Genomic DNA, 15724 nt, shown 5'->3' on the forward strand with positions numbered 1-15724 from the left:
CTAAAGATTATATATTCTTTAAAAATTAGAAGTAACTTATATTTAAAAATATATTTAGTACCAAGCCCACATTTCTACGATATACGGTCTGGCTGCATAGAAAATGTGTCCTTGCTTCAACTAAAAAAGTTTGGATCTAATCTAATGATATGACTTGTAAGTTATTCTGATCGTAGCATAGTGTACATTTGCTCCCTCGAGAAAAAAGTGAATATATACTTTGCTACTCTTCTAAAAAATCAAGCCTCAAGATTAAACACATGCTATCACGACCAATCCAATTTTTGTATGGTAAAACCAATGAGTTTAAAGTGGATCTCAAACATAGTCCTCGTAAATATGTATTTTTCCTGGGGAAAAAGCATATAATTTTTTTTATTTTGTTTTTTTGGGTAATTCAACAGGAAAGACTGGCCCTACCTATTTTTTCAAATAGTTTAAGTATCAATTTTTTTTAAGATATTAACCACAATGTGATGATTAGAGTGTGGAAGTAGTACAACCATGATCCAATCCATTTCCCAAAATGTACAATTTACTCATATGAGAACATTATATGTATAAATATATAAGAAAGAAGGTGCAAACATTTATTAATTGGAAATGAAGTTAAAATATTGTATGCTCTCACCGGCGCTTAAGCTACAATCCGGCTATGAGAATTTCTTGGATTCGATTTTTTGGGGATGTAATCTACGTACCCTAGTGACGAGCGAAGAGGAAATATCCAATGACTTACCCCAGCATAGCAAGAAAAAAACACTCATAAATTGAACACAAATTTAGGGCTGGCAATAGGTTGGTCGGGTCCGGGTATTGTTGACTCCAGACCCGGATCCGACTCAATAATTAAAATATCTATATATTTAACTATATTTAAATATATTTCATATATTGGGGGCCTAAAAGATATTGTTGAACCCGAATAGTGTTCAGGTCAAACATTTGGACCAGGACCTGACCCGTCAAGTCTTTTTTGACCCATATCCAAACCAGATTGGATCTACCCCTCGGGTCCCATATCAGATCCGGGTCCATTGCCACCCCTACACAAATTGTCCATTTTTAGCCGTTTAGGAACTCAAAATCAATAACCTTTAAACAATTTAACAGTCTAGCCTTTTTCTACTATTCAAAACCACGGTTCTATGTATTTTAATGGGTATTTTGAAATAAAAAAGAAATGAACAAATAGTTGATCTTTTTGTGTGTAATTCATCATGATTCACGGTGGTTGTTGCACCCGAGAGAGCAGCATACCCCTCCCATAAATAAAAGAAAGATGGGAGAGAAAAAAAGGATGAAAACATGTGCAATTCCAAGGCGTTCATCCTAGACGGATTGGTGGAGTTTTCGTCCACCCATCGGAAAAAGATTTGAGAAAAGGTGCTGAGAGAGAAGAAACCTATAAGAGGGGAACTATGGAGTTAGTAAATAGGATGAAAGAGAAATAGAAAATGTAGAGACACTAGAAATTAGCAAATTAGTAAGGAAAATTGTTTCATGCTGTCAGGATTGCATTTCTACATTTGCGACCCCGAGGTAAAAAAATAGATGCAAATAGGTGGTCTATCCTAAAATAATTGAAATTAATGGTCTAAATATTTTTTTAATAACACTATTTTAAAAATTTTAAAAATTTATTTATTTTTTCATATTCATGATCTCTATATTAGATATTACATGTCCTTAAAAATTAGGTCCACAATTCTATTTCAAAAGTAGATTTTTAAAAGGTGACTCATTTCTACATGGACTTATATAAATATAGCACAAAAAAAAAACATGCAGTTAGTGAGATAGAGACCCGGTCAACCCCTTTGCTTTTGCCCAGCAACTTTCAAGGATGATGAGCATCAAATTAGGGAGGATACATGAAGCCAGTATATAGCGAGAAAAAGTTCATAGAAAGGAAAGAAAAGAGTCAAAAGAATTCCTACTCCTATGTGAGTATATTATCCATTTACTCCATTGGGAATACTTTTTAAATCTCAAAATTTTCCATTTACTCCATTGGGAATACTTTTTAGATCTCAAATTTTGGGGATGTATATATACAACCCATAAACTAATCTCAGTAAAAAAATTGGAAAAACTTTCTATACTTCCTTACTCCCCCAATCCACCCGTCCAATTTAGATCAAGTGTGTCTCTGACCGTTTGATCTAGATCTGATGCTTCAGCATATTTTATTTGTCATCGTTTTGTTTTTACAAATTATATGAACATGACATTTAGTATGTTCCATCGTCTCAATGAGATGCACCTAAAAAAAGTTTTAAAAAGTTATTTTATAAATAAAATAACCAAAATACCCTTAAAATTTTCAAGTGTATTTTGGTTATTTCATTTAATCAATAATATATTTTGATTTTTATTGAATGTGCAACTTTAATAGAGGCCCGGACTCCCAAAATGTAGTGTCAAAAGGTTTTGTAGAAAAAAGATTAAAAAATAAAACAATATTGAGGTTCGACATTGTCATCGGGTCCATCTCAACTGTCCATTAAGATCTGATATACAGATAAGTATATAACTTCTATACCTCAAGAGAAGTACATAAAGCTCTCCTAAATTTTTTTTCAAAATTAACTCTCTATATGCCATGCCTCAAGATTGAATGGAGTCTGTAGAATTTTTGAAGGGCTAGATCTAAGTGTCACAAAACTCAAAATTCAAATTCTCTTTATTTTGAAAATAATCATCTAGGACTTCTTACTTGGTTCCCAAAAATATTATGACTAAAATAATCATCCTAAATAGATATTTTGCGTAAGGAAGCATACACAGTATGCTCCTGTGAGAGCATAGTATACATGCTCAATGAAAAAACTAGAAGGAGAGAGAGTCAAAACCTCACCTTTGGGCTTGGAACACACTTCAAAAGGGACCACAACCTCAACGATTCCCATGGCCTTAGACCCGAGAGCCACATGTGGTGGACCAAAGTTTCTCTCTCTATCTCTCTCTCTCTACAAAAACACATCCTTTACAGCTTCTCTCTCTCTTTCTACCAGAACCCATCTCTCAGCCTTCCCTTCTCTGTTCAATGGCACTTCTCTCTCTCTAGAATAATACCTGTTACAAATTTCTCTCACTTTCTAGTGCAATCTTTGTACTCAGTAGAAAAGCATCTCTTAACCTCCCTTCCTCTCTCTAAATAACACATTCTCTCCCTACATTATCACTTTCTCTCTCTAGAAAATAGATGCAATGGCGAACCAGCAGACGGTCAATGTATCAAACGCAACAGATACAGGGCTTGTGTGTTACTCTCCAACATGGATCACAACCAATGGTATATGGCAAGGAGATAATCCCCTCCACTACTCTTTCCCTCTCTTCACCATCCAACTGACACTAGTGGTGGTCGCCACCCGCGTCTTGACGTTCCTCCTCCGGCCCCTGAGACAGCCTCGGGTTATCGCAGAGATCATCGTGAGTCCCCCTCTCTCTCACTCCAGGATTATGGCCAGCCCTCTCTCTCTCTCTCTCTCTCCAACACATGCTTTCTCTCTCTGAATCTTTTCTCTCAAACAAATATTCTCTCTCTAAGTTTTTTTTCTCTCAAACAAATATTCTCTCTCTAAGTTTTTTTCTCTCAAACAACTATTCTCCCTAAGTTTTTTCTCTCAAACAAATATTCTCTCTCTATCATACTCAATATTACAGTGAGCCACTTCTTTCTCTCTCTAGGACACATGCTCTGTCAAACATTCTCTCTGTCATCTTCTCTACATATAAACCTGCGAGACTACATATTTCTTCGTTATAAAAGATGCCCCTCTTGTGTCATTGACAAAAGGCAAAAGTTTATATAAGGGTGAGGCCCTGAACCATCAAATTAAAGTGCACCTTAAAAAATTTTTACTCAAAGAGGTTGTTTTAATGTTTAAAAATTCTCAAACCGATCATCTCGACCTCAAGATGTACGAATATGAGAAAAAAATGGATTTGAAGTAATGAAAATAGTGATATCTTGTAATACACTTTTCCGGACCGTCAATTTTCAAGATTATCAAGTATTTTTTTTTTTTTATAGTTAACGGTAATTTCATTGAAAGAATGATTGTCAAGTGTTCATAGATTTGTTCGATCTATAATATTTTTAAAGTTTTAAATTATTTAATTAGACATAAAACTTAATTTTTAGGCCATCACAAAGATTTACGGTACTAAAATAAAGAGGTGTCTTAGTTTGATTGTTTAGAGCGTCAGCCTTATACAAACCACACCTTTGACAAAAACCCATCCATCGTCTTCTATTTTAAACTTGTTTTTAGCTCCTTTCTAAACTCCTTTTTCTAGAAATAATATATGGTCATTAATTTCACTTATTCTCACTGCCAAAATGCACTAAAAAGAACCTCAAAAGATTTGACCGAAAAGCACCTAAAAACACATTAAGACTTTCTATTTGGTGAAAACAAACCACAGCCACATAAACCAAGCTCTCAGGCAGAAAAGGGGTTGGGGTCGTGGTGGTAGTATCATACACCTTAGTCACTACATTGTGATTTTTATTTCCACCATTAACACCACTTCATTAATATATTAAAAAAATTAACTCCTTATCTACTTGAAGAGACAAGTATGGGTATGTCTTCTCCATTGACCTACTTCTCTATCTTTAAGATATATATATATATATATATATATATATATATATATATATGAAAAATACTACAAAATGCCTATAGGAAAAGATGAATAATAATTTTAATTACAAATGTGCACACATATTACAAATTATAAATATACATACATATTACAAATCCACTATTTACCACTTTACTCATGTATTTTGATTTTATTTGGAAATATTCATAAACTACACATGAGTTGGAATAGTTGAAAAAAGGTAAACAGTTAAATAATTGAAAAATTAGATGTATTTTGATAAATAGACTCCCTTTTCTTTCTTTTTTTCTTTTTTTTTTTTTAAATAAATTTTAGTCACTTTAATTCTTTATTATTTTCTATAATTTTCATAGTTTTAGATCCATTATTTATTCAAAAAAATATTTTTTTATTTTGTCATGTTATATGAAATCCTATGACAATACCATATGCATCTACCGGCAAGGTCTAGTGACTTCCCATAAAAAAAAATTGGGTGAATAGTGGCTGCTATGGGCTTATTTCCTATACTTTTTGTCTATTGGCCATTTATATTTACTTATTTTCCTATAGTACAGGGATTCAATTTAAATTTGTTATGCATAGTAATGCTCATAAATATATTTAAAGGTATGTTGGTTTACATTTTTGTTTTATTTCTTAAATTATCAAGAGCTTTGATTAGTTTTTAAATTATTTTAAAATTTTTGACACGTTTTTCTTCATTTTAGTAACAAATTTTTAAACAATTTTTTACAATTATATATTGTCCTGTACACAAAAATAGATTCTAGTTTCACGAAAATTTCATTTTTTTAGTTACCAAAAACTTATGATTTAAAAAAATAATAATTTTAAAAATTGTTAAAATTTTAGTTTTAAATGTCTTACTCATGCATCTATTACTCTCTGTTTGTATTATTAGTTTTATTTTTAATATCTTCATATTTTAAAATTTATGTATCTGTTTTCTCAATCATAGAAAATCAGACTCTATTAGTAGTTAGTACATGATGCAAGATTTAATTTTTTGTTTTTTTTTTTCTTTTTCATTTTAAGAACTTCTATTCATGGATAAGTTTATCTATTTTTAACGAAGCCATAAATATTTTCTTAAATTATAACAACTTGTTAAGAGTTCTTATAATTAATGTCTTATTTATGCAGAAAATAGTACATAATAATTATTAAAAAAAAATTTTAAAATTTAATGAAATTAAAAGAAAATAGTTGTAAAACAATATTACATAATTTTAAATCAATGATATATGAATCGCGAAAACTACGTATATTGGGTATAATGAGCAACAATATGAATAAAAATCCCAATTATAAATGTGTAGAAAAAACAAAAAAAAACATAAAAATAGTAAATTCAAAAGTATAACTTAATGAAAATGATGTGCTTATATATTTGCATGTGCTTTTGTAAGGCTACTCTCAATTTCTTATTTACATGGTTACCTATTTCGATCCTACTTGCAATGTACGTAAAAATAAAATAAGCGATCACGTAAATAATTGCGTAATATGCATTGGAGCACATGCTTTTTCTACTTCGGACCCATCTCTAGCCTCTAAATCTTTTATCTCTCTATATCTCGTTCAACAAAAGGGCAAACATGAAAAACAAAAAAAATAATGAAATACTTTTATTTAAATGAAATACTCATTTCATTCCTTATTTATTTTGGATCAAGGTTTAAAAAAACGAATCGGAGACCCGGATTGTCCTCACCCATATTGTGTAAGATCGGTGGATCGACGTGTTGGATCTGATAATCTGCTGAATCAACAAGTTTTGTCTCAAAACATTTTCAAAAAATCACTATAAATCTCTAAAAATAGTGTTCTTTCAGTTTCTAAAAGAAATTAAGAGTGATGCATCATGTACCTTCTTTACTTTAATACTTTGTAAAAATAGGTGAATACTAAGACGTTGTTTTTCTGTATAGATGTCTGTATAATTATTAATTATAATATAATATTATAATATTGCATCAAAATAATTTAAAAATATTAGAAAACACTTCCATATTATAAGATAAAAATAAATAAATACCCATATAAACTATATATGACCATCATATTTGAAAAATTATATTGTCTTAATCCAAAATTAAATTCCCGCACTTGAGCTCTCTTTCTCTCCACCCTCATCATCTGAAATCTATCCATTCCTATATTTGTTTCTATATTATATACTCAATTTCAAATTTTTGAAATTTATCCTTTTTTAAAAAGATAAACGGCCATATTCCAGTACTGTTCCTCCTACGCAGGGTCTCGGGAGAGGTGAGATGGACGGTCCTAACTTTTGGTTTTTTACGCACAAAGCGACCCCTCTCAGGACTCAAACCCGCGCTCTTGTGCTGGCTAAAGTCACACTCACAGACTTTATATCTTTCTTAAAAGATATAATTTCTAAAATTTAGGATTTATCTCTCCCTTTCTCTCTCTACCCTCATCTCCTAAAATCTCTCAAGTCCCATGTATTTTTATATGTAACATGTTTAATTTCTAAAATTTAAGATTTATTTTTTTTAAACCAAGCGTTGGATTAGAATAATCAAATCCATCCAAATCTCCTCCAAAAAAATATATATCTCTCTCTCTTTCTACTCATCTCTTAAAATCTCTCAATTTCCATGTATTTTTATATGTAACATATTTAATTTCTAAAATATAAGATGTATATTTTCTAAACCAGACATTGGATTAGAATAAGCAAATCCATCTGAATCTCCTAAAATGGTATAGATAGTTTCTAAAATTATCACCCACATCGTATTAGTAAAAAATATCTATCTCTTTCTTCCCACATTCTACTTATCTCTTTTTCCAAAGTTTGGTATGGTCGTATGCTCTCTCTCATATTAGGAAATGTATATCTGCTGATATCAACACTACCTTTTGAGTTATTTGAGAGCATTGACAACAAAACAAATAATAAATTTAAAATCTTCTTCCTTTCGCTTTGTTTGAGATCATTGATAACAAAACAAAAAATAAATAGAAAATGTATCAGATTGAGAATGGGTCTCCAATCTCTATGAACCACAATATTTGGTGAAACATCCGGCAATCAACTGAAAAAAATTAAACAGATAAATCCAAAGGCTAAACGTGCTGAAAATTATCAATTTAAATATGATGGAGAAAAATAAAAGAAAATAAATTTTTATAGAAGTCACAATAGAAATACAAAAAATATGAGCAAGGGAAAAACACCTTTAATAAATCCAAAGGCTTCATGATATATCTCAAACTATCCAATTGGACATCTAGTGGCTAGGAATAATTGTGACCTTCTTGAACTAAAGATAAATGGTCTCACATACATACCCTCGAGTACCATGCACATGCGATTGTAGGTGCTATTAATACGTTATGCATAAAGCAGTAATAAATATCTAAAAGAAATTATGAAATCTAATTGTCAATGCACAAACCATACTAAAGTGCTAGTGTTAAATAATGGTGAACAACATATAGGAAAAATATAACTAAACAATCTTTGTAGGCCCTTAGATCTCATTAAGTTATATGGCTTGTATGAAAAATAAAAAAAATTAACAAAAAAAAAGAAACAAAAGTGTACATACTTAGATTCTAGAGAAAATAATCTAAAGATAGAAAAGTAGAGACATTGGCTTTAAGAAATACAGTCTTAAGCCTTAGAAAAATCTAGATAACCGAAAAAAAAGAAGGACGTACTTAATTCCATCTCCAAATAATAGAATGTTAGGTTTTATGTAGGTTTTGGATTATATAACCCAATATAAATCTCTAAAATATAGGACAACATGTTTTAGGTATCATAAGACAACATGTTTTAGGTATCATGATAGTGGTGCTTTTGAAGCCATAAAAATAGGAGAGGAAAAGAGATTCATGGCTCAAGATATAGATGACAAAAATCAGCAGTGAGATTAAACTATATTGGATTTGTTTTTTTTGTGAATTAATTTTCAAGATTTATTTATGATTTTTAAATACCATTTTTAATGATTTCTTATGCTTTAAAAAAAATCTATATCCAATGCTCGTATTTTTATTATCTTTAATATTATTTCTAATTTTTAAATCCTTAAATAAATTAGTTAGTGAAATTTTTCAGAATCTTTTATATTGAATGTTATGTTTTATTTTTCTGAATTACAATTTGATTTTTGAAGGTACTATTTTTAATCATTAATTTTATAATAATTAAATATCTATTACTCTTTATCATGGGTTTCATATCTAAATGTTATCCTTTGTCCTAATTTTTAGGCAAACATATGAATAATTAGAGGAGGAGGTGGTGGTTGTACATATGAGCACGTATGAAAAGGTCCACAGGAACAATTAGACAAAACTAAGAATGCAATGAGACAGATACATACCTATTCCCAAAAATTATTATATGAGAATATTGCAGCCTGAAAAGCAATTAAAGGAATACGCTAGAACACATGAACAATTGAAAATATTGAAAATCAAATAAACACTTTCAAGAGAGAGCAAATAAACGATTAGAGAGAGAGGTCCGATATATTACCATTTGAAAGAGAAAAAAAAAAATCTATCAAATTGACATCTATCAGCTATAGATATTTATCATTTAACTAAAAAAAAGTCAACAATTAAGAACAAATAAACAATTAAAGATAGAAAGAGAGAGATTTAGAAGATTTCATTGAGAGAGACATAGAGAGACATTTTGGAAAGTAAAAACCTCTCACACTATGCAAAATCGTTTTTTTAAAAAATAAAATATATACTATAAAGATTTTCTACAATTTAAATAAAGATAGTAGATTTGAAGGAAAATAATAGGATAACACACACACACACATATATATATATATATATATATATATCAATTCTCTCAAATCTCCTTGTCTAGTCTATCTATAATTTTTTTTCTATATCCATGAAATTCTTTTCCAAAAATCTCTCTCACATCTCTCTCCTAAAGATGGGGAGGAAAATAATAGATTCATATCCCTTTCTCTCAAATCTCGTTACCTTGTCTATCTATAAAATATCTTTCTATATCCATAAAATTTTGTTCCAAAAATCTCCCACATATGTATCTCTCTTATCTATTAGTTTATCCCATGTATCTCTCCTTATTTCTATTGAAGAGCTTCATATTATTTTCGCGACATGTATCTACTCTTTAATAATGTAATATAGATATGTGTGTGCATGTGTGGATGTGAACACCTTTCTGCTTTCTAATCAGGGTGGCATAATCCTCGGCCCCTCGGTCCTAGGCCGCAACAAGAACTTTGCCAGCAGCATTTTCCCCTTGCACAGTGTGACAGTCCTGGAGACCATCGCCAACATCGGCCTCGTCTATTTTCTCTTCATCGTCGGCCTCGAGATGGACATTAATGTCATCCGCCGTACCCGAGCCAAGGCTTTACTCATTGCCGGCGCTGGCATGGTCATTCCCTTTGTGATTGGCATCAGCTCCTCCTTCCTGCTCAAGGAGTCTGTCTCTGAGAATGTCTCTCAGGTTTGTCTCTCTCTCATACACACATATTTAGTGCTTTTTCCTTTTTTTCTACTGTAGCAATGAATTTCTATCACCAATACGAATACATGTATCTTCTCTTTCTCACTAACAAGAGCAAGCCTCCAGTTTTGAGGAAAAAGAATAGATGCATCTCTCTCTACAGTACTTCATTTACAAACGGAGACGGTTTCTATGTGGCTAGCTCGCATATTGTAGAAATGCGGGCTTGATAATAAATATATATTTTTAAATATAACTTGATTTTAATTTTTAGAGAATATATAATCTTTACTATGAAGATCATGAATATAAAAATAATAATTGAAAACTACAAATAATATATATATTAAGAAAACATTTGGCCGGTCAGTTACGACAGTTGTTTTTAGATAGACCACCTATTTGCATCCATCTTAAAAATGGATGCTTTATACCTCTGAACCCCATATTGTAGAAATGGGGTCCAGCCCACATGAAACAATTTTCTTTTACAATATTCCACTTTCTCCATGGAACTCTATATTAATTTTGAAGACATTAATTCTTTTTTTTTCAGGTCACTTTCCTCCTCTTCCTCAGCGTCGGCCTCTCGATCACTGCCTTCCCCGTTTTGGCTCGCATCCTTGCCGAGCTAAAGCTCCTCAATACAGAACTCGGTAGACTTGCGATGTCGGCTGCGATTATCAATGACGTATGCGCCTGGGTACTCCTTGCGCTGGCCATAGCAGTAAATGATCGCGATAAAAATGCACTGGCATCAGTATGGGTCGTCCTGTCCGGTGTGGTCTTCGTGCTATTCAGCCTACTGGTCTTGCGCCCCGCTGTCACTTGGGTCACCCGAAAGACGACGGAGGGCGAGGCCGTAAGTGAGATCTACATATGCGCTATCATGCTTGGAGTGATGGTTTGCGCCTTCACAACTGACATTATAGGGATTCATCCCGTTTTCGGGGCCTTCATGTTTGGTCTCGTCATTCCAAACGGTTCCTTGGGGGGAGCTCTCATAGAGAAGTTAGAGGACTTCACCTCTGGGCTTCTACTCCCACTGTTCTTTGCCATTAGTGGCCTGCGGACCAACGTCATGACGATCACAAATGAGGATACATGGGCGATCCTGATGCTAGTGATCGTGCTAGCATGTGCTGGGAAGGTGGTCGGTACACTGGTGGTCGCATTGTTCATGAAGATGACGCCACGCGAGGGGATTGCACTTGGGCTGCTGATGAACACCAAGGGCCTCATTGAGATGATCGTGCTCAATATTGGAATGGATAAAAAAGTGAGTATACCTCAAGTTGTTTGCTCTAGTGTTTTAAAAATCGTTCGTCATCATCATTATCATAGTTTTTTTTTTAATTAATTGGAGTACCTTCAAAAATCATACGGTTTGATTAATTAATCACCCGAGTCAGTCCCCACCAGAAGGGGGGGGGGGGGTTGGAGTGATTATGGTTGAAAACTCTTAAATGGCGTAAAATCCTGGTCCATTGGCTTGGTGTTAAACATAATTGAGTCCGACTCAAAAACTACGAGCCAAAGAGGAGGAATCGTAATTGTACCCCTGATGAATCGGATCCCAATTCCAATTTTCAAATCAATTCTTTGGTTGTTCTTCACTCTCCTGATTTCTAAAACCAGGTTAACATTGTTACCTTGATGTTATGTGAAGGCAACAGGTCGTGGGGGTTAAAAAGGGAAATTTACACTGATATCCCCCGAGATATCCATTATTCAATAAATTTCTATTAAAAATTTGTTATTCTGTTTATATTTAGTTTTTTATTCTTTTAAAATCCACCTTTCATACATTTTTTATGTTGAAGGTCTGAAGATGAGTCTGAAACGACTTCAAGATGAGGTTTCAGACAACTTCAGCCCTTCTTTAAACCTTAATATATCACTTGATTGGTTTATCTCATTACGTATTTCAAACCTTGAAGGCTTGAAGTTGACAACTTCGGACCTTGAAGGTCCAATTTAGTTGTTCGAAACCTTCAACTTAACTTCAAATGTTCAAACTCTAAAGTAAATGCAATTTAGGGGGGAAAATGGGTATGAACATAATGGCACACTTCTGTAAGGATTTTTTTTAATATTAGTAATTTTGGGGAATATTAATATAAATTTCTTTTTGAAAAAAATGTCCATGAAGCATGGCCATTATTTTTATTTACGTGTGTCACCCTCCCCCCCAAAAAAAAAAAAAAAAAAAATTTTTGTTAGCTAAGTTGAAGAAACTTGGACATTGAAGGTTCTAAGTTTCTCCGGGGTTCATAATTTCTCTAACTTAGAGGTGCATAATTATCCCTTGAAGTTCAAAAGTAGGGACAATTTGGCGATTAAAAAGGTGGGCATGAATGTAATAGTAGAAATCTAAAAAGGTATGCATGAATGTAATAGTAGAAATCCGTGGGAGAGATTTTTTAACTAATGAAAATTCACAGGGATATGTGAATCACTTTCTCTTTTATTTATGATGACATGTACATACAAAACTTGGGCACATGTAGCGTTTTTTTTTTTTTTAATAATAAAATAAAGTAAAACATATGGAAAAGTATATAAAGAGACTTTTTTTTTTTTTATAGAAGGAGGTTACAATCACTATTGTCCCTTGGATTTCAAATTGGGTGGTTGTAAGAGTGTCATTGAAAATACTCAAAGTTCACAAAAGAAAATTCTAAGATTTCGTGACTAGCCCAAACCATCCAATTTGATATCTAATGAATAAGAATAATTATGGCCTTCTTGTAATAAAGATAAATGGTCTCATTAAATACAATCCCAAAACATATGGACATCACCCACTAATGACCATTGTTAAGAAAAATACACCTTTTTTATTTTAATATAAATAAAACATATTTATTACTAGATATTTCTACGTTATTTTCTTTATTTGGGAAAATATCACCTAAATGGTTAAACGACCTTTCAAAATCATTAAGTTGATTAAATTATCTCAATTCACATTAAAGCGATTACTTTTTTAAGTTTAATTTCATTCAGATAGCTCTTCAAGAAATATGCTGAAAGATGACCAAATTGTATTATTTAATATTATGAATCCTTAACAATTAGGGTGATTTTGGTAATTTGGTTCCACTTAAGCCGCTCATGCTAAATGATAATAATACTCCTCAAAATTCGAGGTTAGCTATAAAAATTGTGAAACTCATTTATACCCTTGATTGTTCAGGGTCGACGACACATAACTCACTTTTTTTTTATTTTCAATCCTTGTTCAGCCTGCCTAACCTTGAACAATCTAGTGTGTTCTTGTCATTTGGCTCGGCCCACTTATGTGGGCCAAATTTCCAAACTGCCCCTGTTTATTTGGATTTCCAATCATAAATATGGGTAATTTGGTCATTTTTAATATATTTTTAGGGAGAAACTTAAGTGAAATGAAAATGGGATGGTTCGACAATGTGAACATTTAATTGATATTTTCTCTTGGTTTTTCCATTGCCTTTTATTTTTCTTTATATTTAACCTTTCATCTCTTTTTTTTTTTTTTTTTCTTCTTTTTTGAGACTTAATTTGTTTTTTTTTATCTTATTATTGAGCAGGTTTTGGACGAGTCATCCTTTGCCATCATGGTCATAGCTGCTGTGATCATGACCGGCATGATCACCCCAGTGGTCACAACAATTTATAAACCGGCACGCCGCTTCCTCCCTTATAAGCGTCGTACAGTTGAAAAAGGAAAACCAGAGTCCCTATTGCGAATGCTTGTTTGTGTACATACATCTAGAAATGTCCCTACCATTATCAACCTTTTAGAGGCCTCTCATGCCACTAAGAAATCCCCAATTTCTGTCCATGCCCTCCACCTTGTCGAGCTCACCGGCCGGTCGTCGGCGATGATCATTGTTCATAGTTCCCGTAAGAGTGGCCGGCACATGAACCGGACGGAAGCTGAGTCAGAACATATAGTGAATGCGTTTGAGAACTATGTCGGTGTGAGCGGTGTGGCAGTACAACTTGTGACCGCAATGTCGCCATTCGCAACGATGCACGAGGATATATGCAATTTGGCAGAGGAGAAGCGTGCAGCGTTGATCATATTGCCATTTCACAAACATCAGACGGTGGACGGGGGTTTGGAGACCACGAATCCGGCCTTTAGGACGATTAACCAAAATGTCCTGGTGAATGCCCCTTGCTCTGTTGGGATACTTATCGATCGGGGACTTGGGGGCACCACTGGGATCTCTGCCAGCCATGTATGTCACCATCTGGCAGTCTTGTTCTTTGGGGGCCCCGACGATCGCGAGGCTCTAGCATACGCATCTCGCATGGCAGAGCACCCAGGCGTCAGCCTCACTGTGGTGCGATTCTTACCTGGTGATGAGGCTGTAGAGCCCGAATTCCCAGTGGCCGACACTCTCTATCAAGACGATTCCAAGAACCTTCGGATACTCACCGTCCTAACAGACAACGATAGGGAACACCATCTAGACGACGGTTACATTGCTGAATTCAGGCTTCGAACAGTGGGCGACGAGTCTATCATGTACACAGAGAAGGTGGTAAACAATGTTGAAGAATCGATTGCAGCCATTCGATCTATGGATAGCATACATGACCTTTTCGTGGTGGGTCGAGCCCAACGGGTCTCCTCCCTTACCACTGGGCTCACAGATTGGAGCGAATGCCCAGAGCTCGGACCCATTGGAGACCTACTTGCTTCCTCAGACTTTGCTGCCACCGTTTCGGTGCTCATCATGCAACAATATGTCGGGGTTCTACCTCAAGAGGTGGTCGGCACACCAAATAGCCCACAAAGGGAGCCATACCTTCACAATGTTAGCCACCGGAATTCAGCAGTAGTCCAGGACATGCCACAAATCGGGGGCGGGTTCACCGCGAATTGGACCACCGCTAATGCCACCTCCCATGGCCAAGGATCCCCATTTTGATTTGGGTTTTGTAGGCCTAGTAGTTCTTGTTCATGCTCATCTTCCATGGCTTCAAAGTTCACAACTTGATTGAATCTGTTGTTATGATGCTAGGTTTACTGGTGTTTCTATGAAGGAGGTCAAGAGTTTGATGAACTTTGGGATTTCTCCCTCACATAACCTAAGATTAACCTCCCATAGCAAAGAGAGGAAATGAAGAACTAAGTCATCACCTCAATTCATAAACCACATGGTCTTGTGGCTTTGCCGATTGGTGATGAGTAATGGTTTAAGTTTTGAAACTCGCAGTTTAGAGAACTGTACTACTGTACATTTTTTTCCCTTGCACCTCATTGCATGTGAAGCACGGCATGCTTATATACAAAAGGGATGACATCTACTGTAGATTATATTGGATGAGGGATATAATGGACACTTTCTTACGTTATTTTGGTAGGTTAGCTGGAGGTTGTACCTCTGCTTTCTTTCTTTTCTTTTTTTTCTTTTTTTAAGCATTAATTCTATATGCTTTAGGCATATTGGAGTAGCAGTAGCCATTCATTGCTCATTAGGGTGGCAGCCGGACCCGGATCCAACCAGACCTGACCCATAAATTAAAATATTTATATATTAAATTATATTTAACTATATTTCATATATTAAAAATATTATCGAACATGAACCTGACTGA

The 15724-nt window shown here is 33.9% G+C and overlaps 1 protein-coding gene across 1 annotated transcript; it reads left to right on the plus strand.

The window, feature by feature from the left end:
* The first annotated feature begins 2910 nt into the window (after window positions 1–2910).
* CHX15 (cation/hydrogen exchanger 15) lies at window positions 2911–15481 on the plus strand. The gene is made up of 4 exons (XM_006837000.4): window positions 2911–3438; window positions 9854–10129; window positions 10686–11408; window positions 13702–15481. The coding sequence occupies exons 1-4, from the start codon at window positions 3214–3216 to the stop codon at window positions 15052–15054; spliced, it is 2577 nt and encodes an 858-aa protein (XP_006837063.1). The 5' UTR covers window positions 2911–3213; the 3' UTR covers window positions 15055–15481.
* The last annotated feature ends 243 nt before the right edge of the window (window positions 15482–15724 follow it).

This window comes from Amborella trichopoda, chromosome 10 (genome assembly GCF_054954075.1).
Source record: "Amborella trichopoda isolate Santa Cruz 75 chromosome 10, AtrichopodaSantaCruz75HAP2 v2.0, whole genome shotgun sequence".
NCBI lineage: Eukaryota > Viridiplantae > Streptophyta > Magnoliopsida > Amborellales > Amborellaceae > Amborella > Amborella trichopoda.

Coding starts and splice junctions, on each gene's coding strand:
- CHX15 (XM_006837000.4), top strand. CDS start 3,214: ATGGCGAACCAGCAGACGGTCAATGTATCAAACGCAACAGATACAGGG. Junction 3,439..9,853: donor GGGTTATCGCAGAGATCATC/GTGAGTCCCCCT, acceptor CTTTCTAATCAG/GGTGGCATAATCCTCGGCCC. Junction 10,130..10,685: donor TCTCTGAGAATGTCTCTCAG/GTTTGTCTCTCT, acceptor TTTTTTTTTCAG/GTCACTTTCCTCCTCTTCCT.